General features: G+C 38.2%; 2 protein-coding genes and 1 long non-coding RNA gene across 7 annotated transcripts in view; 2 read left to right on the top strand and 1 right to left on the bottom strand.

The window, feature by feature from the left end:
• Positions 1–4,275, top strand: part of LOC109065984 (radial spoke head protein 9 homolog) — a 9,075-nt gene extending 4,800 nt beyond the window's left edge. Inside the window, exons 2-4 of one of the 2 annotated variants that reach the window (XM_042722750.1) lie at positions 211–498; positions 779–908; positions 3,965–4,275. In XM_042722750.1, coding sequence (XP_042578684.1) covers positions 466–498; positions 779–908; positions 3,965–4,125 — 324 coding nt within the window. In that variant the 5' untranslated portion in view covers positions 211–465 and the 3' untranslated portion in view covers positions 4,126–4,275. The remainder of the gene's footprint in view (positions 1–210; positions 499–778; positions 909–3,964) is intronic. The other variant, XM_042722749.1, reaches the window with a different exon arrangement.
• Positions 4,276–4,353: 78 nt separating this feature from the next.
• On the bottom strand, positions 4,354–6,800 carry LOC109065968 (39S ribosomal protein S18a, mitochondrial-like). 2 transcript variants are annotated; one of them, XM_042722744.1, is made up of 6 exons: positions 6,624–6,800; positions 5,929–5,960; positions 5,592–5,696; positions 5,380–5,503; positions 4,923–4,998; positions 4,354–4,791 (listed from the first exon to the last, which is right to left on the bottom strand). In XM_042722744.1, exons 1-6 carry the CDS (start codon positions 6,748–6,750, stop codon positions 4,647–4,649), a joined length of 609 nt encoding a protein of 202 aa, XP_042578678.1. In that variant the 5' UTR covers positions 6,751–6,800; the 3' UTR covers positions 4,354–4,646. The 2 variants fall into 2 exon arrangements, with proteins under 2 accessions (XP_042578678.1, XP_042578679.1); XM_042722745.1 differs by having other exon boundaries at positions 5,929–6,000; positions 6,624–6,753.
• A 9-nt stretch (positions 6,801–6,809) lies between these two features.
• Positions 6,810–23,248, top strand: LOC109069625. 3 transcript variants are annotated; one of them, XR_006154630.1, is made up of 4 exons: positions 6,810–7,169; positions 22,639–22,688; positions 22,750–23,103; positions 23,196–23,248. It is a non-coding gene; the product is annotated as an uncharacterized LOC109069625 (long non-coding RNA). The 3 variants fall into 3 exon arrangements; XR_006154631.1 differs by having other exon boundaries at positions 6,819–6,934; positions 7,100–7,169; positions 22,639–23,103; XR_002014251.2 differs by having other exon boundaries at positions 6,811–7,169; positions 22,639–23,103.
• The last annotated feature ends 2,558 nt before the right edge of the window (positions 23,249–25,806 follow it).

Genomic DNA, 25,806 nt, shown 5'->3' with positions numbered 1-25,806 from the left:
ATATGACATTTTAAATTCATTTGGAAATGAAATAAACTTTTATTGGTTTAATTACTAATTTCTGATGGAAATGTATTCTTTGGTCATTGAAGTGAAGTGAATCCACTTTAAACTGTGATATTCAATACCAATATCTATTTAATCTTGTTAGTGAGTGATAAAACATGTTCTGTCTCAAATTAATTAGTATAATTTTGTATCATTAAACAGTTTAAACTGCATGGATTGGCACCTGCTCCCCTCAGCCACTGAGTCCATGATTGCAGATGTGGCATTAGCAGCACAGGGGCGATTCACAGGTGACCCGTCCCAGGAGTACAAGCACACAGAGATGCGCATTAAGGGAGAGGGGGATGATGCCACGGAGGAAGAGGTCACGATGAGAGGAGGGGTGTTTGGGTTACACGACACAGATGGGACTATAACGAGCATGCAGCATTCTGGAAATATAAAAGATGGAAGAAAATGAACAAAAGCCTATCTTCTTTGGTTCATTTGGTATATCTGCACTTAAGAATCGTAGCATGTTTGTCTTTATAAAATACAGGTCTTGCTTTGTTGACCAATCTTTAATTTTTAGCAATCAAAGAGTCTAAACATTTCAAGAAAAACTGGAATGTTATGTTTATGTGGCCGTGGTAATGTTTGGATGTAAAACAACTGTTATTATTTTATTCGGTTTTCTGTTTATTCATGGTTTATAATGGAGTGAACATGGTAGATGGCAGGAGGCTTGTTGAATGTTTATGGAGTGGTTAACGTGCCTCTGTTTCTGCAGGTGAAAGTGAATGAGGCGAGTAGATTGGCAACGACTGTGTCAAACATCGATAAAGATGCGTCTGTAGTGCCACGTGGTGCATTTACCAAGAGCCCCTGCGGCAACATGCAGACAAACCGAAGCTTTGGAGGTACAGTATGCTTACAGCCAAACTCTTAGCAGTTCACAAGTGTTTGTATATGTTTTCCACCGGCAATCAGATGCAGCTGTTTGAGTATAAAACTAAAGTCTGTATGTTTCCATTTCCTAGTAAAATGCAATCCATTTCAGTTCTCTGAAGACACTTTCTTGTAATCAGTCTTCAGTTCATCTCATATTGTCATTTATTTGAATTGTCAGACCCTGTCAGATCTGTTTAAATTTTGAACAGGATGAGGGTGACCATAAGTCTAAAAATGTCTGGGTTTTGTCTTTGTTTCTCAATTGACATGGTCTCCACAGTCCTCATACATTTTAGGTACAGTATGAGCAGTTGCATTGCTTTGACCATTCTCTCTATGATCCCACTTTCTTGCTCACCATGATTGGTCAATTATGTACAGTACAATAGGAAGAACAATAGGTAAACAAAGCAAAAACCTGAACATTTTAGGCAATTTAGAAATCCCGGCCAGGACATGTCCAGGAAAAATAGGACGTATGGTCACCCTACACTTGATCGCAGGTCTAGATCCCGTTGAGGCTGTGAAACTGTGTAACTATCTGCACTTACGTGAACTGGTTAACCTGAAAAAGAAGTCCATCTTGGAAATGTCTCACCTGAACCCTGCTATTGACTCTCTAGATCCTTTGAGCGAGGATGTTCCCAAAGGTAATTAAAAGGAATGATCTTTCATTACCTTTCTCCATGATGCTTTATTTTTGATGTGGTTTTATTTCCAGTCACAATACTGTTTCTGAAGGTACTGTGGGAGTCTCCAGCTCCCACCCTCTTGTCTTGTAATGAAATGTTTGCAATGAAGTTGAAACCCTACTTTGCTATAGACATTATAATTCAAAGGTGAACAACACCTGTTAACACCACCATACTTTCCAAAAAATGATGCTGACATGCAAATTGCATTTAGGAAGTCTTAATAGTGGTGGGAAATATGAGGAGGGTGTAAAAATCCTTCTGCAAGGCATCCCATGATCCCTGTAGCTGGATTTCCCTGGGTTAATGACAGATATGATTTGGCAGCTGCCTAAGGCCAAGCGAAAGCCAAGGAGACATCTGGGGTGTTGTTCTGCAAACTATGATCCCTTTGTTCTCTTTTCTTTCTGGGAAGATGCGTTTGGGATTGCCATTTTCTACAACAATGATAAATCTCCCACTCATATATGCTGGTATGTCTTAGTGTATCTCCTGCCATGTTTGTCAGTTAGGAGTGAACTAGCATAACAGTTATTCAGAAAGCTATTCGTCTGTTATCGTTCCCCACAAATTCAAGTCAGACATAAGCTTGCTGAAAGGTATTCATCAAGCACGCTTCATGAAGCATTACCCATTGCTTTCCTAAAGGCTACAGACCACTACTTATTGTTTAACATCGAGTTCCTCAAGGAATATCTGGTTCTGCTGATCCTGAATCTTAACCAGATGGAATTTGACTTGTTTAACATACCAAGCAAAGCAATAGAGCATCACTTTCAGCCTCGACATTTACTGAAAACGTGGTTTGTGACTCTTGCATAAGAGCGCTTATTGCAAAATTAAGAGTGACCTTCCTGTTGAATGTGACCTTGAAGTGTAAAGATTAAGGAGAAGTCAATGACTCATCAAAGACTATGTAAATTCTAGCATTTCCTCACTGGGAATATTGTTATTGGACTGATTTAGAAGGCAAATACCTCTTTGTTGTTTCTCAGTAGAGTCTGAAGGCACAGTCAACTTACTGGACACATGCCCAGACTTTAAGTGCGGTAGAAACATCTCAGCTGTTTCATTAAAGGAGGTGATCTGTCCTCATTTGTCTCTCTAAGGGATGGCCTCTAACCTCAGGCAACACTAGGCTAAGTTGATTTGTTTTGGCTGAAAAAGTAGAGCAGGTCTCAAACAGAGGGCATTTACCCACCCTGCGAAACAGTTTCTTCCTTTTCCCCTTGACCAATCAGGTGGAAAAAAACCCAATCCCCTCTCAAGAATTGCCAGAGGTGAACAGGTTCATCTGGATGCCTCAGATAGTGGGTACAGGATACTGGGAATGGGCGGTGATATTGACCGCTACACCCCCCCCCCCACTTCAGCTTCATTAAGGTTTCCTTGAATGTGGCCAGGACTAGGAAAAAGTAGGGAGATTTCCCAAGAACTTGGAAAGGCAGAAGAAATTGTATAACCACATGACTTTTAAGCCAAATATCACTGTAAGAAATGGAGGGAAATGGTTTCATTCAGTGTTGATGGAAGCAACTTGTTTGATTTGCCAGTCTTATTTAATATCGTATCTTTCAGACGAGAAAATCTAATCACTGCTTATTATCCTCGAAAGCTTTTCTAATTAGTGAGCGCTCTATAGAACTGGTGCCTATGAATATTTGAACTCATAATAAAGTCACAATGAACATTTGTGAGTGTTTTAGGTTAAACATTGTTAGCAGTTAGCGCAGGGCAGTCGTGGCCTAATGGATAGAGAGTCGGACTTGTAACCTGAAGGTTGTGGGTTGTAGGTGAGGGGAGTGAATATCCAGTGCTCTTTCCACCTTCAATACCACAACTCACTGCTGTGTGTGTGTGCACTTGGATGGGTTAAATGCAGAGCACAAATTCCAAGTATAGGACACAATACTTGGCCACACGTCACTTCCTTTCTTTCCTAGCAGTTAATGTTCAGTGCTGCACTTCAAACAGACTTCACTGGCATTGAGCTTTGCGGTACTGGGTGCAAGCTAATGCCAGCAGCTGGATACAGGGGCCACCCAGACAGAAAGACCCCAGAGCGCCTCTTCTTTATACACCACTGCGATAATAGTCATCCATAACAGAGCTAACTCTCTGTCACACAACTTTCTTCTCCAGATTTTACTTTGCGTCTGTCACACCATCACAGTCTGGATTCTGTCAGTGGTTGTTATGTGTAAAGGTTGAAAATTCAGGTTCAGTTTATACAAAATGCTTTTTGTCTGCTCTTTCCTCTTTGATCTTGCACAGTAGGATAATTCTAGTCTTTTTCTCATCGTTTTTGCTTACTGTGTATGTTCTTCATGCAGGGTCATGGAGCCTCCAGCTTGAGGGGGGCGGCACTGTGTGTATATTACACAGTTTGCTCTGGCTGGGTCTCACCTTCTTCCACGTTCCCCAGACCCCTCAGCATGGGCACATCTACATGGGAGACAGACTTATGAACCTTGACCTGCCCTTCATGTTATAGCAGCCAAAAGGACTTTTGAAGACAGCAAAGGCTTTAATCTCACTCTAAGTGTTAATGTGTAATCAACTCTGTGATTTACTTGCACTTTAATTTTATTTCTGTTATTTGATTTCAGGAAAACATAAACATGTCATGTGTTTGGAAAGTTGAAGTTGCATTTTTGTTTCAACCTTTAAGGGAGTCACAAAAGTGTACCTTGCTTTTTCTCTGGCGCAAACACATACAAACTTAGAAACCTCTGCAAGTGAGGTAAACATTTTATTTGAAAATCTCCCTTTGCAATAATATAATTTAACATTTCTTCAAATCACATGGTGGAAAGCCAAATCAGAGGGCTGTACATACAGCTCTAGTGATACATTACAGCGATCTCTGAATTTGCATCTTGATGTTTCAGTGCACACCGGTTCTCTCACAGTCTCTTTGTGCCAGAGGCACCACGCAAAGGTGCAAATTCTTTGTCATAGATCCTCTCTGTCCCATGAAAGTCTCTCTTTAGATTGGGTAAACAGCTGTGTCCATCAGTGCTTTATGTACAGTGGTTTGGGGCTGTATCTGACGTTGTTTTTCAGGGCAGAATGTCCTACACTCATTCTCTTCTTACACCACTTCAGCCCTGTCTTGTAGATGGGCTTCACAGAATTCACAGAGTAACGTGTCAGATACCTGTAACACCGTAAGAGACAGTCTGATTAGTGGGAGTTACCTAATATATATATATATAAAAAAAAAATTGCATATGAAAATAAGGCTCATCAAATATGTGATATTAACATCTGCTTCTGAAGTGACTGTACCGGTTGAGAGGTGGGTTGGATTTAGGTTTTGGTACATGGCCTACAGGTAAGGGGGGTTTATGATCTGGTAGGAGACCTGGAAATAAAGGAGGAGGAACTGGTTAAAAGATCTTAGCTATTAATAAGTACATCAAAACAGATAAGAGTAGCTGATGCATATAATTTTGCATTAAAAATGTTAGGTTAAAATATATATATATATATATATAATATATATATATATATATATATATATTAAATATTTATTTATTTTTTATTATTTTTAGTTATAACCTAAAGTCAGTTTATATGAGATTTAAAATGCTGAATAAATGCTGCATTCATAATAATTATAAAAAAGAGAATCAACAGAATGTGGTTTAAAACAGTTTTAGATGTTGTATTACATTGTTTTTATTGAAGCTGAGCAACACTGAGCATCTTAATACAACCTAAACATCAGAAAGAACCAACTCACCAGCACGATGGGCCATCTGTACACAAATTGCTATCTTGGTATGTTCCTGAGCACAGAGGCCTGTAATGCGCTGGGGGAGCATCCCGCCATCTGAACGAATGAACTGACTGAGTAACAGCACGTCCTGAATCACCAGTGAGCGAGAGAGAGAAGTCTTAAAGATGACGAGATAAAGACAATGGTGCACAGAGTCATCACGTGTGAGCACTTACGGTGTAGTTGTACTTGTTTTGTAGGTTCCATCTGTAGATGGGACAGGAAGCTGTGGGGTTGGGAGGCTGTGGTCGCTCAGATGTAGGCTCTATAACACCCTCTATCTGATAAAAATATGAAAAAAAAGCATTATTATAGTATTGTATATAGTATCAAGCTGAAGTGAGACTAACAATTGCTGGTTAATTGCATCTCTTATGAGACAGAGGATACTGGTGAGTTACTGCTCTATACTAGATGCTCAAGAAAGAACTGTCCTTGCAGAATATGGAATATTGTTTGACTATATGACTAATTTTTTTTCTAAAATGAGGTGAAAGAAAAGGTGTAACTTACAACTGTCGTTTTGCCATCTTTCTTCTCCACCACTGTACAACACACAACATGCACAATGATTTCAGACATTCTGATGCAGACATGCACAGGGACACAGAAGTGAATAGAATAAAATATGAAACCAAAATATAAAATGATAAAATTTAAAACAGTTGAATTGAAAGAAGAAAAAATATTATTATTTTGTACGTCAGTGTATTACTTTAATGACAACATGCACTGAAGCTGGCATGAACATTAAACCACCTGACTAATGACACGCATTAAACTTTTAATTAGTAACATTTTAAAATGTGTGTAGAATGTTAAATATAGACTAAATATAGAATATAGAACATTTTCATAATAACAATAAATTATGCATTATTACATGCAAATAACCCTAAGCCAAACTCTAACCAAAGCCCTTACAGTAAGTCCCACAATTACACTGTAACAAGGACACTTTAAAATAAAGTGTAACCGAATTAAATGTTCTATTACGTCCCAGATTTTCAAACGGCATAATATAATATAATATAATATAATATAATATAATATAATATAATATAATATGATATAATATAATATGATATAATATAATATAATATAATATAATATAATATAATATAATATAATATAATATTATATATAAACGTTCAATAACAGCTGTGACATAAAGAAGACGTCCTGAAATCAAACTCCAGTAAACTCACCCTGTCTAAGTCCGCGACACGGCGCACTTCCCAGAAACGTGAGCTGTGACAAACCTAGTGTCCTCTGAAGCAAACCCTTGCTGCTGAGATCGCTCTGAACGGACCTCAGAAAACAGCGCGCCGCCATACTTTCCTCTGACACTCACTTCCTGCTTGATTACGTATTTCCGCGTCCTTGAGAAAGATGCGCGAGGATGACCGTTATTTTGGCGGTTTTATTACTGACCGGTGACAAAGATTAATAATGACGTTAAACCCTGCTTATATTAACTAGGTTTTGTTTTTCACTTACACTATATCTCAGTTTACAGGTAAGAGTGATAATATAAGCACACTTCCACTCTGTATAGCCTATTTGTCGCCACGTGGAAGTTAAGTCAATTACTGATTCCTGAAGTAATTAACGCCAAACATTTGTAAAGAATTACTGTTTGTTAAGATTTATTTAATTTATGGCTACAAAACATCAATTGCAGTAGGCAATATACTGTGACGGACAACGAACTTTCTGGAAGAACAATCTAGACGAGCTGATGTCAATGACAGGTGAGTCAGATAAAAAGCTGAGTTTTGTAAGTGTGACATTGACTGACATGTTAGAGATCGCATATTGGCTTAATAGTTACTGAAAGTAATAACAAATAGCTACTTATTAATTTCATATAATCTTGATGTGCCAGGCTTTAATTTACATAAACTCTTTGTAGCATTTTTTCCCAATATATTCACATTAGTTAAGAAAGAGCATCTAATACAAATAGCATTTTTTTTTTTCAAAAGTCTCCAGATTTAGTAGAGATACATAATATATAGTTTGCAATCATTGTGTTAAGCAACAGGGGTGCATATATGAATTAGTGGAACACGATTAATGAATTTATGAATGTAACAAGCACTCTTGTGATGCAAGGTTACGTTTCTTTGATGAAAATCTAGCCCTTTTGAACTAACCTTGTGCAGCCTAGTTTTTTAATTTTGCAACAGTTTATGACTTCATGCTTATCATGAATGCAGTGGAGGCTGCTGTGTAAGGTCTGTACAATAACAGACATTTGCCTCAGTTACATATCTTATCTACTATCTTCACTAGCTCCACAAGAAGCAAGATAATTCAAAGAAATGAACAACAAGGGGAAGAATGCAGTCGTTTTATCTGACTGTACAAGGTATCTTCCATTGTACTGTGATTTATATTGACTGCTGTTTGTTCACAATGGACCGGTTCACAATGTTCACTTTGTGGTGATGCAGGGATTTGTTTGCTTACTGTCAGACACTGATCTCAGACTTTTCTCATGTCACTGTTACCAACTTAGCATATAAATGAAACTGTACCGGCATAACTAGTTTAACTGATGGCACAGCATCTAAATGAAAGATGTAAATTCACTTTATCTTTCTATGAAGTTTAATTGTAGACACTTTTAAATTGATCTATAGCTTTCATTATCATGAAGAATCTCCCATCAATTAAAAAAAATATTGGATTGTTATACTGGAAACAGTTGTGTCACTGAATGTTTATTGAATTGCTTTTTAATATAAATCCTTTCAATAAATCACATTCATTTGAATCCGCCAGAGGAGCACTCAGGTAGAAAGGTAGGACTCAGGTTACAGTTTTAGTTATGAGCCAAGACCTCACTCTAAATTTATGAGGACCCGTGGCCTGGAAATGCTTTTCTTCATATGTTTTCAGATTTTCAGAGTGTGTAAAATTCATTGATTTGTGCACTTAGAAAGGGAAATAACCTTGAATATATCTACACTGTCTTGATGGAAAATGACAGTAAATAAATGTTGATATGAGACATCCTTTAGACATTAAGCCTGAAGTGGTGTTTTGTTTCAAACACTCTGAAGTACGGTAGTAAAACAACAAAATAGACAAGTTGTGAAAATTGCTAGCTGCCCTTGCGGAAAAAAAAAAAGTCACAGAGCTTATTGGCACAGCAACTTGTCCTGGCTTTCTCTTACCGTGTTTGAGATGCAGGTATTTTTTTTTTTTCGTGATAGTATATTCTATTCTTATCCTCTATGACCCTTATGTAAACATACTTTCAGAAAACATGCAGATTAGAAAAACACAAAGAGACAGTCATTGTGTGATTATGCCTGTGGATGTTATGTTATGCATGCATTGACATCAAGTTTTCATTTTGTTGAGCTTTTTTTTTTTTTAGCTGAATTGTGTTAGTTAAAAACAGAAAGAAAAGGCAATCTTGCTGGTGGTAGGTGATAAAAAGGCTTGCAGATTTGGTCAACTCCATGTACCCTCACAAAGGAGGCCTTTTTATGAGTTGGTAAAGTTATGTAAAAAGCCTTCCCATTCATCTCCTCTCAATTTTAAGGGAAACGAGAATGCCTGACCATCTTATTCATGGTCCTTGGCAAATATCTCAACGGTACTGATGGAAATAGATGTTAACAAGGTCGTTTCTTTAGTGAACAAGCACATAAATTAACACAGATAGTTAATGGCCTTTACACCGGTGCCCCTTGGATCTGGTGGGTCTTTTGAATTTCTGGCAGCTTTGCGAAAATTATTGGTGTGCTGAATAACAGGCTCCTCTTGTACTTTCACACAAAACCAGTTGATCAGAGAGCTCTTATAGCGTAGTTGAAGGCCTCTGATTGTTATTGTGTCTGTCCCTCTTGATTTACAGATATAAGTGATGTAGTTTATCCCTGAAAGAGGGCACAATGTCTTAAAAATAGAAGAGACCACAGGCAGAGACTTTTAGCTTCACATGTGGCATCACATCTTGGAAGCAGAATGTGAGGGAAATAGTGGAAAACCCTTTCCATGAACCTCAAATGCTGTTTCAATGAGAGGAGCCTTTTGAAAACCATTTGTGACTGCAATGTTGTTTGTAGTTTAATAATACTTTTGGCACTCAAGATTCTGTGCTTAGTCCTGAGGATATTATTGTGTCTGTAACAGTAATGTAATCCGTATTGACACGTCTGTTAATCTTGGACTTGACCCAGAATTCAAGTGCAGTAGTCAAACATTTGCCTATTTTTGGATTCAGAAAGTAATGGGTTATCTTGTATTTTGTGTGTGTGCATGTGTTTGTTGTGCTGCACAAAGCAGGCTTTGTTTCTCCAAACTCATTTATTTGGTCTTCAACACTTCAGTGGTCACATTCCCTAACAAAAGTGCTGTGCAAAAATGGCATTTAAAGTGTCTGGCCACCTTCTCATGGGCTTTGATATTCAAATGCAACATGGAACTCCTCAAATAGCAGCTGATCTGAGTGTGGAGTAAATCAGATCACTTTCCGAAGATGAAAAAAAGTGCTTCTGATATTCCCACAGACAAAGATGGAGGACAATGGCTCCATGTTGATTCAGTGTCACAGTGAGAAGTTATGTGTGCACGCAGGAGGTTAGCACAAGTAGGAACATGTAAGGGGTGACGAGCATGACTTCAGGAAGAGCCATGTAGAGGTCACAGCCAATATTGGAGTGCTGATGCAGACAGTCCTTTTCCTGTGCTGTGTTCATAGACTAATTATCCTCTGAAAGATTAGATATGAATGCTAAGTGTCATTGTCTCACTGTTTGTGGATTGTTTGAACTGAAGCTAGTAAAAATCAGTGCAGATTGTATAATTGTTCTCATGCAGGCTCACTGTCTGACTTGGTTTTTGCCCAAGTTGAAAAGCCTCTCTTATTCAATTAGCGCAGAGAGGTTTTGGTGCCTGAATAATTTCACCGCAAAGCTGCTGTAGACCGAGTCAGTTGCGAAATTTGAAAACAGACCATAATTAGTTCCATTTTTCTTGAATCAGTTTGAAACCAGACCTAAGTGCTCTGCAAACACACACGTTGACTACACTAGCAGGCGCATATGAACATGTAAACGAACACTTTTTACATGCAGCATTACTACACAAACTCAAACCGTGTCTCATCACAGACCTCATTCATCAGAAAAAGCCTTTTCAGACACTTCCCTGCTTGTCTGAATCCAGATGGAGTGATACATGAATGATGGCATTCATAATATCCACAATGTGTATTCACGGCCCCCTGTCCGATCAGAAATCTGGGATATATCGCACTGCCAGCGATGTGAAATTTCACCCATCTGCACAGCAACAAATGTCTCTCTTTCATCCTTTCTCTGCCTCCCTTCCTCACACCCTCCCTCCCTGGCCTTGCTCTCCTTCTCGCTCTCTCTCTTTTCCTCATTCCCTTTCTTCTCTGCTCCCACACTGAAGCCAGGCGGCTGGAGAGGCTCTGGGTGTACGTGCAGAGTGGCAGAGGCTGTACTCAAAGAATCAATGTGCTTTTGGGAAAGCCTCAGGAGATTCAGGCCTCTCCATGTCCCCGTTCTTTCTCTTTGGGCCCAGACTCTTCACATCTGCCAGCTTCTATCCTCATGTGCCCTTTTCATTCTCTCACTTCCTTTCTCAGTCTGTCTCTCTCTCCACCTTTCTCTGGTTCAGGCAAATATATGCGTACGCTTCGTCCCTATTACCGCTAATTTTATGCAAGACGCATCCCAGTCAACACAAAGACCGATAGACTCCTAAGAGCTTGTGGTGCAGGAAAGGAAACATTCAGCTTTTTTTGTCTTTTCCACTTTGTTTAGTTGAGTCACAATGTTTGTTTTCTATTCTACTCTGCTTACAGTTTATGTCAGTTATCTGATTGTGCCTTGTCCATTTGCAGTGTTTCTGGTCTAGAACCGCCTACATGTGTGACAGTAATCCAAATTTCTGTCTATCCAAAAGTAGGCTGCCAATTAATCAGGCACTCAGTTATGCACATGAATATCCCATTTACTTGGGACTATTACTAAGCTCAAACAATGCTGAATTTATTCCAGATAACTGCCAATTCCAGTATCTACAGGTATTTCTTCCACAGAAGTGCTCTTTGTAGTAGCTTGTAGTACTTTGCAAAAATAACTTTTTGTTTTCCCAGCAGACTAGTAAAAGCATTTGCACGTAGACTCTGTGAAACTGTGTAGCAGACAGCCAGTCAGAACAGAGCTTGATAATTAAAGAAAGAGCTTGCCATTTTTGTGTGCAATGTGCACCAGATGGTAAGTGACCTCTGGGTGGTCGGTCGATAAAACAGAAATGAGATTGTTGCTGAATAACTGAACATGATTTTGTGACTTGTGTCCACCTTTGTTTTTTCCATCGTAGTTTGACCTTTTCTCACTTTTCTCGCTTCCTCTCAGGCAGATACCATGGGACTTCCAGAGGCTCTCCTAAACAAATCAGATAGCTTAAGCTCATTCTGAGCAAAGAAAAAATACACGCGTAGGTGTTAATATACACACAACACATTTTTGCAGTTGTACTCACATTAAGGACAATGTATTCTAATGCTTAAATCTAAACATGGGGTCATGCAGACCTACCAAAAGGATTTGTAAACATACAGATGTTTTTACAAAAAAAGTGAAGCCTGACCCACATAACCATGCTTCTTCTGTAACACACGCCAGTTCTCTCTAAAATAAGTTGGAGAGTCATCCATATTTCATTTTAATTAAAACCTGACGCTGAAAAAGGAGGTGTAGCGTTTTGTCACGTTTCATTTACTCTTTCTTTTGCACAAATCTACTTAAACTCAGGCTTTGAAATATAAATACAGTAGGTGTTTGTTTGAGCTGTGATCCACGTGATGCCCCCCATGACAAATGTGCCTTTTAGAGGAAATGACCACCTGCCATAAGATGACATCACTGTCCTCCACTCACTATCACGATCAGTCTTGTTCTCCTGTTGAATTATTTACATGACCATTTGCTCATTATGATCCACCCACTGCGGCTGGGAAGCTGTTAGTAATATATATGCATGGTTGCCCTGAGTACTTAGACATTTGAGCAGTGCTACAAATAAAGCCAGCCATTTTTACAGAATTAGACTGTGGCTTACGTGTCTAAATAATTTTCAGGTTTGTAGCCTGCATTACTTAACTGAGATGCTGTGGAAAGCTCAAGTCTGTTTACCTGTTACTGTTGTGCTTAAAGTATTATTCTGTTTCTTAGGTGTCTTTATATAACTGAGATGCTGTGGAAAGCTCAAGTGAGATAAAGTTTTTGTATAATTGTTAGAGATAAAGAAGTGCTAAACATTGAGATCATCTTGTCTGCAGATCCACGTGGACTGGGAGATGAGAAAGATGAATGTGAATTTATATGTATTTGTTATATTGTATAATATTTTTGAATGAATCCAAAATACCTTTTATTCTAAATGGCCTCATAGGAGAACTAGACCTGTAAAACTATTAAGTAACCATGAATGTCTTCAGCACTAGGGGAGTTAGTGATGCTAGTCTGGAAAGTATGTGCTTAGATAAGTTCTAAATGGCCTCATAGGAGAACTAGACCTGTAAAGTTGACATGGACCTCATAGGTAAAAAAGATGGTAATAATGTGAGATGAAGTCTAAACGATCATCTTGTCTGCAGTACTGGGAGATGAGCCAGATAGGAGACATTAGAGCAAAAAACTGAAATAAGAAATGTTCCTGTTGACAGACTCATAGGTAAAAAAGACGAAATGTAAGTCTTTTTTTTTGTGTGTTTGTTTTTTTTATAAAAAATTTCTTTAAACAGTCTACAGTTTGTAAGTCTGAAGGACACTCCATTCACGTACTTACAGCGCATTGTGTGTGTCTAAGGTGGAATTCTGTGAAAAACCCCTGTGCTCTGTTCACCTCTTGGTTGGGGGTCATTCACTGCCAAAGACTTGAGACTGTCTCCTCCAGGCTCCCTGTAAGTGTTACAAGGAAAAGCAGGTAGTCAAGAGCTTCTTTAGACTGAAGTATATGCCTAATTAGAAGATTCACCCTTACGAAAAAGTGAAGAAAAAAAGCGGTCAGAAACCTAGGATATTCTTCACTGTTGTTTGTCATTTCATAGTTTTGTGTTTGTGTGAATCAATCTTATAAGACACTTATGAAACCACGAATGAATGCATAATACTGGGAAGTGAAACTGTATGTGTCACTAATCATCAATGCATGACATCAATGCATGCATGGTTTACCTCACCTTTTAATCGCCTTTTAACTACTGAGTGAAAATAACGTGAGTCCCCACTGCAAGAACATGCACTTTGGAATAGCACTGAGTGAATTCTCAGGTTTCCTATGAGCATTGTATGATAAATTTCAATTGTTGACGTCCTGATATGGCTGATATGTTCATTTGTCATGAGTTTGTGGACAAACTGCACTGATATTGATCCTGATATTGTGTTACATGAAGCATAATGTTGTTATTAAGACTAACTGCAGCAGACCAAGGTTAACTGTCCAATGAGAACATGTTCCTTTGTTTACATCTGTTAAAATGGTAGATTGAAGAGAAGCTTTTGAGGTTCCCTGGGTCCGTTTTAATATGCCACCTGTTCAATGTTTTTCTTTCAGTCATTGTGCAATTCTTCTTTTTTTAACTGCTCCTTTGGCTCAGAATAGGGTTTTTGTTCCTGCATCATCTATGTACCATTCGATTTTAGCCATGTTTCTGTGGATTCTGTGGGAAGGTACTCACCACACATTGTGTATTTTCAGAGTTAACCTCATGTTTTAAACCTTTTCATTTTTTGCTCTGTTTGAAGAAGTTTTTGCTAATATTTAGTTGGAAGCACTGAGGGAACACTGACACTGTAGTGAAACCTACTGTGTTCGGTCTGTGGGGTTTGTTTAGCTGCTTTTGAGGAAGAGGTGCAAGGGTTTGGTTTTTCCTCTCTTGCATACTGCCTCCTAAGGATTTCTATCCATCCAAGCAAAGCCCAGCTGAAGCAGAACATTTTCAAAAAGGCCTGGATGCTGCCAAGTGGGTTGGTATCATGCTGCTTGAAGAATCTCCATTATGTTTTCTTTTTCGCTTTGGCAAGTGGAAACTAACACTCTTGCATCACTGCCTGGAGAAGGACTACCCTTTATTTTATGCTATTCTGCACTTATTGTCAAGTCAGCTGTTTGTTTTGGACAAAGATCAATGGCAAGCTTTTTTTTTTTCAGAGAATCTTGATTCTCGTTTGAGCAGAAAAGCCAGACATTTACTGAAATGCATGAAGAAATATGTCAATATTGTGATTAATAAATCTCCTGGAGTTTCCTCATGAACTAAGGGGATAGATAAAGAAAGTTGAGGAGTTTTTACTGCAAATGTGAATGTCAACTCCTGCCAGTGGTTAGTGAGAGGGCAGATGTCAGGCCGCAACACATGTTCTGAGGCAGTGCATACCTGATTAATCAGCTTGTATAATATCTTTGGACTACACTCCACTATCCTCGTAAGGATTCTGGCTTTATGACTATGTTTTGAGGTTCAAGCACCTACACTTGTTTAGAACCCTCTTGTTTAGAATTAACTTTAAGTTAATGAAAAAATAAGTTGTATTTGAAGTTGTAACCATGTGCAGACTTTCATTCACGCCCCTTTCTGTCTCTTTTCTTTAGACATCAGTGTTTTTGGTGGGTGGTGTAGGAGAACATTGCACATCAAAGCGATGAGAATGATCTAAAACTCCTGCACTCACATCTGCTTGAGCAACATGGGAGCGAATCCCACAGTAGATGGGAAAATTTTGATGGATGTGAAAGACCTTAAATCTAAGTTTCATCATGCATCTACATAACATAAAATCCACTTTACACGAGTCTCTTCATGAGCAGTTGTTTGGATTTTGCCAGTGGACCAAATTAAAACTCTGACCTTAAGATTTATCTTTCCATAACAAGCACTAAAACACACCCCGATGCTCAACCCTCAGGAGCAGATGGAAAAACGGATGCTTGACACAACACCAAGATGAAATTATGTCTAAGAAGGGATGCCTCTTATTGTTGCATCTGTTTCTGATCTGTGTTAGCCCGACAGGAAGTGCTTAGCAGACAAAAAGGGACAGTTTTTCGGAACCGTAAGGCATGGCGCTAGATCTATCTTTTTAGGAACCAGTTTGCTCTAAACCAAGATAAACCCCTATTTAATGCTTCTCGTTTCCATTGCATCTGGACTAGACCTTGCAACATAATGCCATGAGCAAAGATTTAAAATCATATTATGAAGGAAAGCTGAATGAGTTTCTGGTTTATGTGATGGAAGAGATGTGGTTTAAGAGGTAATATACAATAAATAAATAAATAAAATAATAGAAGAATGTAGCTGAGTACAAGGCTGCTTTCTACTAACTATAGCATATTACAGTGTGTTGGTTGTACAGAACTGTATTGCTACTGTGAGAGACAGTTTGATTCAGTGTTCTCAGTAACCCATAAAAGAAAAACCATCAGTTTCCACAGCTGTCCAAAAGTCCAAGAGGGACTTCCTCCGTTCACATGAAGCCTCCTTTCCTCCCATAACCCTGACAGGCTGTTGATTACTATATAGGGCTCATATGTTAACTGGCTCCCCTACCGAGGTGAGTATGGATCTGATTAGGGGTAAGTGCGCTGAATAACCAGAAGCCTCAAGAGAGGTGGCTAATATAAAACAGACCTCTCTACAACACCAACAAATCATGAAGTGACCTGTCTCTGTCTCCATGATACTGGACAAACATCTCTTCCTCAGAAAGCCCCACTGAGTCAACTTAACCTGCACTATTGGTAAAGATTCCTCCTTTTTTCCCCAACCTGAAGTAATATCTATATTACCTAAGGCTATGATTTATATGCAGTTAGAGGAGGCTTTAGATGCTAATAATAGGGAGTGTGTGAACTAGGATAAGTCCTGTGTGCTTTAGGGTTTGTTACCACAGTTATGGCCATCCCTGGAGATGTCTTTGGGAACTGGTGTTTGTTTGAGAGTTCTTTGAGAAAGTTTAACATTTTTAATATGCCCGATATAAAACCACTTAGATGCTTGTTGCTCGTAGAGCTGAAGCCACCAGACACAGTCCAGAGACTGTTCTAAGCCCGTAAATTATCTTAGAGGAACGTAGTCGGTAAAGATTTGGCCTTAATACAGATTAATCTTTTGAGGAGTTTGGTTTAAGTCTTTATTAAGTATATATGTGGGCTAAACCATACTTATCTTTATTATGGTGACCCTAAATGATGGTTTTTGTCTTTAACTATTGATCTACCAAAGATACTAGTCTCTGAAGAAAGTGGAAAGCATGTCCAGATACGGAGGAGGTTATCAGTGTTCATGCAATCATGCTATCGCTAAATAACCTCAGCAAGTCTGAACCCCAGATGTGGATTAACTTTACACTTGCACTCGATATGCTTAGATATTTCTCAGTTTCACAGGTTTAATTTTTGGGTGTCTAAGTTGCAACCACCTGTTTTCAAGACAATATTGCTTGGCTTTTCTTGCAGTCGTAACGGAAGCATAATGTCTCCTAATGAGACGTCTCTGATTTGCCAGTGTAAACCTCTGTCAATCCCCATTGGTGTATCTTTGACTTAGCAATGAAGAGTGGCATTTAAGCATTAATTTGAGAAGACAAGTTGTAGCTTCGTAAAACCACAACCTGATATAAAAGAAGCCCACTTGGCTTTAAGTCTGTTGGATAAATCACAGACACAAAAATTACAGGGAGCTGTGCCAGAATGGTTTCAAATGACTTGCCATTCACTGACAACCCAGCTGGGTCTTTATCACATCGTACTTTTTTCAGTACTTTATATTTGCTTTAATTAACCAGAAGATCTTTAACAGTGACCATATTCTTCTGTGATTTCTCAACTTTTAGGGTTATGACCCTGTCTCCTATGTATATCATTAGAAGCTGAATGTTCACCCACTAGGGGACATTTTATCCATGGACTGTGTTGCCATTCTCAGCTTACCCTGTGCATAAGAAAAAAGCTTAGCCTTTCCATGTCTGGAGTGACCCCTTGTCTAGTTCATTTCATACAGTAAGTTTCAACATGGTTGTAATGTCTTGTTTAGGAAGTGGACTTGGTTCTTTGTTGGATTGTGTGCACCGCTGGGTCTGGAGAACGAGGCCTCTGTTCTCTCAGGTCTTCCCTTTAGGAATGTCTGGCTAGAGGCTCTGTGAAGGCCTGTAATCCTAGTATCCTGGCAGTGGAACGCAGTGGAACTGCTCCAGATATTGCTAAGAAGCTTAAAAAAACCCAGGCTGGAAATTCAATTACCCTTTCCTTCAGAGCACTATGGTGGTCACGTGAAAAGAAGTCACTCCGAGTAATATCTTATTCTCTTCCATCTTTGTGAATAACAGCCTCTCCTGGGCTGGCTTCCCCAAGTGCCCTTGGAGTTTCCTTCCCCCTACATCCACTTACAGCATGTAGCCTCTGTTTGGACTGTACGGGATACATTGCCTTAAGAGAGCGGAAGGCTGTTTTTCATGGATATTCTTCCATATCGCTGTTTTCCAATGCAATACCCATTAAGCCATTCTATATTTAAAAACTGATACTGTCTACTCAAATTCAATATTTGTGTGTATTAAACATGTGTCTGTTTGTCCCAATAGATGTCTGCATGCCAACATGTAATGTCATGGTTTGTTTTAAGAAATGTCTTGCTTGATCCCTCAGGCTGGTTTGAACAGAAAACAGACTGAAGACAATTGGAATCCAAAGTGCCTGAAATACTGTTGGACAGGGTTCCTGAATTACATTACATCTATACTGCAACTATTGGAAAATAAAACAGGGTTCATGTTTATCTCTCAAAAGATTTTTATGTTCCTAATGTTCTAGTGATACTGCAAAATTTCAGGCCAGAACACAGGAAAGAAAAACATCCAGCTCTACCTAATACCATTAAATCCAAAATAACCAATGCAAGTTCAAGAATTATACTATATTGAGTTATCTCAGAAGACTGAACATTTCTCTAATACTTTATTTTTTTTTTATGAATATATTTGTCAATATTTAGCTGCATTGCTAATGACAACATTAATAATAGTGGTTCCTAAGACTAATGTTGAAAGTAGACAGCTAGTCGCTGTTACTTCATGTTCTAAAGCAGCAGTAAGCAGAACAACATTCCATTATTTTGATGAAGCCAGGATGAGATCAGACCATTTTTTTCAGCTTGTCTCGGCTTTTGACTTGTGTCGCTTAGGGACTGGTGGTTTATTTTGGAAGGAGTGTCTGTGAGAGACTTACAAAGCGAAAAAAATAAGGTCATCCAGTCTATCCATTGTTTCTTTTCTCCTATCCTACTTCCTGCAGAAAAAAAGGACAAGAGTTTATTCTGAAAGTGATAATGTGGAGGAGGGTTGACAGAGACCATTTAGTTCAGTTCCCTTCAATGTATAATAATCCTGGAACCTGAAAAAATCCCTTAAGATAAAAGCTAAAGGAATTTAGCGTTCAAAGCATTAAGCTTATGAAACTGTTTGCAGAGGAATGCTCAAGATTTTCAATTGCAATGTGAGAAAAATGTTTTTATATTATTACTGGTGGTGTTAAATCTGTATAAATCAATGTACTCTACGTTTTTTATCCAAAAACTGGAAAACTGACATCATTGCTTTTTTTAGGTTGACTCACACATCTGGGTTTGGTTAGGAGTGGAGGTGTTTCCTCTGTGCCGTTCAGCTTCCTTTCACCTCTCGCCTTTTAGAGTGTCGTAGGATTGTACTCTCTACATGGTGCAGCTCTGAAATATGACGCATCCATCAGCATTTTAGGATTTAATCTTGGTTTATAGCTCCACTGAGACCCCTTATACCTCACTTATCAGCTCATTTCTTCATCTGAGGAGGCCTAACACCCCCATTATCATCTAACACAGCACTCCATGGTGATAAACAGGCCATGGAGTTCACGTCTTGGTGATCTGCTCATGTGAATGGAGCCTGTGTTACCTGCCGACTCCTCAGGTTTCCAGAAGGTGATGTTAAATCTGGCCACAGGTGAGGTATGATGTCAGGAGAAAGATGTTATCTGAGGTTTCTGTCTGTCCAGTGTTCCCTTTGTGACCTCAGGTCTTTAAGCACATCTTGTTACTGTTGAGGTAGGGTGCTGCTAAAATAAATCCTCTGCGAAAGACATAGCTGTCAATGTACTGGGACGGCTAGATGGTTACTGGTAATAAAACATGAGAAAAGTACCTATTTTCCGGAAGCAGGTCTTTAAATACTTCGGAATAGATGAAACATATTACACTCATGGTGTGATTGTGTTGGGTCGGGTTTATGTTTATTGGGAGTCAGACATATATATTCAAATTTTTGGGTGGCATTATTGGTGAACTTTTAAATGTTTAAAAATAAGAGAATTTAATTTGGAATAATGTTAAAATGTATCAAAATGTTGCGTTGGGATATTTTTATGAAGAATGACACATTTTGCTGAGACTTTGTCTTCCAGAATGGTAATGTTATGCTTAGCTAGGAAATTTTAACTAGCAAGTAGTACTTGCGGTGAACAAGTGTTTGTCCCATCAATATTGTTTGCATGCAAAGACTACCATTTATTTCTGTCTATATGGTTGTGATGTCAGAACCAGTACATGTACCATTTAATTCCCTGTTTTTGTGCTTTTTATGATTGGGCAGAGTTGAGCACTTCATTAAATATAATGGTAGTTTTGATGCATAGCACTGTGCTTGTAGTGTAGATATGATGTAATGTGCACTGCGTAGGCGTACATATAACCACCATATGGGAGAAAATGCAGGTTTTCAGTTGTAAATAAATGAATGAGTAAATAAATAGAAAAGAATAAACGTGCTTGTAAACTATGGTGTAAATTCAAAAGGTAGCGTGTTACTCGGATTCCAAGATAAAGTGTCTATAGTTCCCATGTAACATTTTCAGCTCCCGGACAGTACAGCTGAGGATGAGTCTTATTGAGTTTAATTGTGTTACTGTGAATGTTTGGGCATATGTTTGAGACACCTTTGTTTGTTACTGCTATTTTTTCATTCTCTCTTTCACTCTGTCTTTGTCTCTTGCTCGCTTTCGTCCCCTTATTTCCATAATAGGCCTTAGGGTTGATGTCTGAAATAGAAACAGCTGTCTCCCTCCAGAGCCACCTGGCCCAACACAAACACACACATACTTACAGTAGGTAATACTGCTCATCCAACACAGAAAACTCATCATTCTGTCTTGCTTTTTCTGTCATTTACACAAAAGTGACAGTTGGGGCAGCAGGAAAGAATAGTGTGGTGGTGCCAGAGCCCACTGGTGTTAGTCAGACAGCAGAAATAGCAACAATACACACACATACATATACCTCCAGACAGCAGACAGGGAGTTTGTGCCAAACCTCTCAGCCGAAAACACACATCCACACGCAAATAGTGACCTTAGAGAGGCTTAAACAAACTTGCAAACATAAACACCCTGAAATCCAAACAGGCGACTTAATTTGTGCACAATTCGGTTGCTAGGCCAGATGAGCTTTGCATGTGTAGTAATCCGAGCTCTCACACACACAGGTTGAGCAAAGGCCTTTTCATCTGCTATGCTTTTACTCATTTGTCTGACAAGCGTAGATCTCCGTCTAGAATCTTCTTATGCGCACACACTTAATGGTGGTTTAAGGTGCAGTGTAGGGTAGTGTCCAGACCACCATGCTGTCCGCAGTCAGAGAGATGCAAATTGTCGGTCTCTAATCCTCCTAAAGAGCGGAATCCTGAAGCAGCAGTCAGCTTTGATCCACACCCAGAGAGATGAAAGCTTTTAAGCCAGGGAGCTGCTTTAACACTAGTTTTCCCACTTTTTTTGATGTGTCCTCTGTCCTTTTACTCGTTTGTCACATCTTTTTTTGTCACAATAACCTCACATGGGAGAGAGAAGAGAGGCCTATTGATGGCCTTGAGTACAAATAATGGACAAATAGACATCACTGATGTAAACATTTATACATTTGCATTATTAGATACTTATCCTGCTTTGTGCCGAATGCCGTTTGGTTTGATCCATTTATGTTTCATCTAAACCAGAGAAAAGTGGAGTGATATGTTGGAGAGGGACACAACATTAGAGATGCACTGACCTCAAAGATTTACTGCTTAAGAAATTTTAAAAAAAATCTTGCGTGAGATTTAAAACTATTTTCATACTTTAAGTTTCTTGGCCCAAACCCAAGTTTGTTTCCACCCACCTTCCGCAGCCCACACAGGCCTTGTTTCTCACAGCATTATTGGTTTTTTTTTTTTTTTTGTTTTTTTTATGCAATCAAACTGCAGTATGATTGCACCATCAATATGAGAACCAACTGTTTACCACTATAGCTAACAATTTAGCTTGACTATTTTGCTTTTGTTAGTTAAAACAAATCTACACTCTTAGAAAAAAAGGTTCTTTGGGGTTCTTTATAGAACCCTAGGGTTCTTTACTCAACTTCAAAGAACCCTTTGTGCCCAAAAGGTTCTATATAAGGAGAAAGAACCCTTTTTGGTACAAAAGGGTTCTTCGGGCTAAAACATGTTTTATGTATTTTTACAAATTAGGCTATTTAAAAATATTATACTACATTATATTTGTGTTTTTATTTCAATTTTACTTTGACACACCTTTATTCCGAAGAAAATAAACTTAAAATTTACGTCTACTGTCAGGTTTAATAGAAAATAATTGCCACATTCGTATACACTGAAAAAAGGCCTCACATGTAAATTAACTGGTTTACTTAAGTCTGCTATCACTGAATTAACCTATTAATTTATACCAACAAACTGATCAGGTAGAAACACATGTGTACCAGCAGTGTATAGCAATCTGGACAGTTTTATCCATTTATTAGTAGGTAGGCCTACACGCTATAGTCTGCTATTTAATCAGCACACTTAAATGATTGCAAGTTAGTTATCATGTCACGTAAGATGCCATACAGCTCTTTTATTGAAGAGCACCATGCTCATATCATATGGAGTTTGAAGTTTCAGTGCTTCATTTAGATTCTAAAATACTCTTATAACTCATCCCTCCAAACAGATGCACACAATGATCTTTGACATAAACGGCAAACAACTTAAACGTGTATCTATGCGCTGATCAGTTTTGTCCCGTCTGCACAGCCCCGCATTTCAGTCGCGCTTCTGTCGCGAGAGTGGTCACTAATAAGCGCCACTGTTTAAACTTCAACAGTTCACGGTGCGCTGACTCTGCTAGCACTCGGGAGAAAGACAATTACAATGGTAAGTGGGAAAATTTCTGATTATTTCAGTTACTTTAACCTTAAACCTTGTCATTTTTTAGTTAGCTTAACGTTACGTGAATATTTCAAGAAGCTAAAAGAAGAAAGGTGGTTTATCGCGTTGTCCAGGCCTGTGCAATTCTCCGCCGGGAGGTTTGTAATTTTTAACATGAATCCCTAAAGTATCTTGATAAAAAACTGCTGTGAACTGATCAATAATGCTGGCAACAGTTCATGTTATATCCAAATATTTTTTTTGCCCTGTAATTTGTATTGGACCTATACCTGTATAGGAAAAGATGAAACAAAGTTTCGGTCAAATCACCTTCATACAGCCGTTATAAACATGAATTCAAACCAAGAAGAACAACGAGAGACGTTGATGGAGATGTTTCCGTTTTTTTCTGTGGATAACTGTGAGTATTTGGTGTTTGCATACAAAGTAAAGTATTTGTTTTGCTGAAGTGATTATATATTATTCTAAACACACTGTATTTGGTTGTTGTAGATGTTCCTCTATCAGAGACCACTTTTAAAGTTTTACCACCACCTTATCCGCATTATGTTTCGGTCAAATCTATGTTGTAGATGTTAGTTTATTTGTTTATTTTTTGTTAGAGGTACTAAATTTGGGAAACTTGTTAATAAGCTAATGTTAAGTTATTTATTTTTTCTTTTCTTTATCTATTTTTATGCAGTGTTTAGTGTTTTTGTGATTTTTTTATATTTAAATAAATAACTATTTTGCACTGTCAGGTCTGGACTATGGAGTGCAGTATTACTTGTTTGGTCATCTACATTCAGATGAAAACACCACACTCCTCTCTAGTTCAAGTAAGTTTTAAGATTTTACTTAATTGTGAGAGATTCCTTTCTTTTTCGTGTTGTACTGTACTCTCCATAGGTCTAATAAATGTTTCTCTTACTTGTATCCCCATCTTAGGATGTCAAGCCTACTCATCTCAAGGAGAGTAAGCATCAAAATGGATGTGTCACTGACCAATAACACAGAGCCAGAAGTATCTGTTTGCTGTCTACTTTTTATTCAGTACTATGGAGCATCCAAAAGCCATCACTCAGTTAATTTCAATCAGCACTATTTAACCCTTCCCAGTGCTGAAATTGTCATGGGCCCTTTGTTTTTATTGTTTAAATGCTTATCTGAATGTAAAATTAATATTTAATGCTTATACATTTAAAAACAATAATAGCTAGTCTTTTAGCTCCCTTTTCAGAAACATGTGGTTCACCATCTCTTATGGGTTACAGAATTTGCAAAAGTTGCAGTATACAAACAAGTTAGACTGCTTGGTTTATAGGAGAATATGGAGTAAATACTTGACATTTATTTAAGGTAAAGGGTAATGACCTGGTGGTGAGATGCAAAATAAGACTGCCATTAATATACTATTTGATGACAAACTTTTCACATTCCCATTTTACTCATGTATTTATATATTTTTATTTCTTTTTGCAAGTTAACTTTCAATTTATTTATTTGTGCAAATTAACATTAATTTTTTTTTTTTTTTTTTTGTGGATTATAGCAATCAACGTATATTTCTGACTGACATGTTGGCTGGGTGATAAGGTGAAGGGGGTTGAAAAACAATATTTCTAAAATGGAGAGTGATATTCTAGAGATACAAATTATGAATAGATAAAGAAAAATGGATTTATGTTAATCCCTGTAACTGTTGCACAGTGAATTGCTGTGTTATATATTGCTTGTCATTGTAAATGCTAATAAAAGTGTCTTAAATGATCACACACCACCTTGATGTGTTATGCTTATTGTTATTTCAGTTTTTACTGATAAAATAGCTATATGAGCTGTTAAAGTCTTAAAATTTAATTAAAATAAAACAAAAATTAATCAAAAGAATGATCCCAAAATGGGAACCCCTAAAGGGTTCTATATAGAACCTTTTTTTCCTGGCTACACTTAAAAAGGGTTCTATATGGAACCCTTTAGTGGTTCCATGTACGAAGCGCCTGATAGAACGTTTTATGGTTCTAAATAGAACCTTTTCTTCTAAGAGTGTACAAAATTATAAGCACAGAACTTATAACTTATGAACTCAGTTGACACTTGCTGGTGTTTGCACCATTAAACCAAACTCTGATGTCACATAGACTCTGGTCTGCACTGAGGATAGGGGCACACCAAAACCAACACCAAAGAACTAGCACTGAGCAAAGCTGACCTGTTATTCCTCGCATTGCCTGCGTTGCCCCCCCCCCCCCCCCCAAAAAAAAAGATACACAAAAACACACCGGACAGACTAGAGCCAATGGCCAGCTAGTGCTTGCATGAGAGAACATTCCTCCCACACCGGCAGGTGGCAGTAGTCTGTATTCAGCATTCAAATGGAATGCAGAAGAGCTAGAACTGTGGATATAAGAAGCAAGCAGTGCTAAGTTGCAAATGGCACTGGCACTGTCAGCCCTTGATCATCGTCTTGTGGATAAAGAAATGTATAGAATGACAACAAGTGTCTTTGTGTTCCCTCTTTACTCCGTCATTGGTTTGCTTTAATCAGTTCCATTTTTTCCCGTGTGCTCATTCGATAAGCTGAATCAGAGTTCTCTTTCTCTCCATTCATAACAACATAAGCCTCTTAAAATGAAGTTATTAATGAACATTATTAAGCAAGCACTGCGTTTGTTTACATTTTGTATATCCTTGTTTCTGTTTCTCCTTTGCATGACGAATATAGACTATTGATACCTTCTGATTTAGACTGTTAAGTCTTTACACATAGGGACAGAACACACTTGGCTAGTTTGCAGTTGGATGTCTGTGCGGTCGTTTTTTTGTCGCTGCTAGTTCTTTGAAGTTTGGTGTGTCCTGGCCTCTAAACAAACAGTGATCAAGAGAAGTCAATACTACTTGCTTGGTACTTCCTATTATTTGGCACTGCCAGTTGCGTTATATTAATCATAAGTGACACATATGTCTACGAATAAAGTAATTCTACAATAACATTGTAATTGAAACCTTTCATAATGCTACATTCGGTTTATGAGACCACCGAGAATACTGTATCTGTGAAGTTATACATGACAAAGCATAACATTGATATATATACAGTATATACTGTTGTCTTGCTGAACGC

The sequence above is a fragment of the Cyprinus carpio genome, chromosome B4 (assembly GCF_018340385.1).
Source record: "Cyprinus carpio isolate SPL01 chromosome B4, ASM1834038v1, whole genome shotgun sequence".
In the NCBI taxonomy this organism is placed as follows: domain Eukaryota; kingdom Metazoa; phylum Chordata; class Actinopteri; order Cypriniformes; family Cyprinidae; genus Cyprinus; species Cyprinus carpio.
This window is presented reverse-complemented; position numbering and strand designations above follow the sequence as displayed.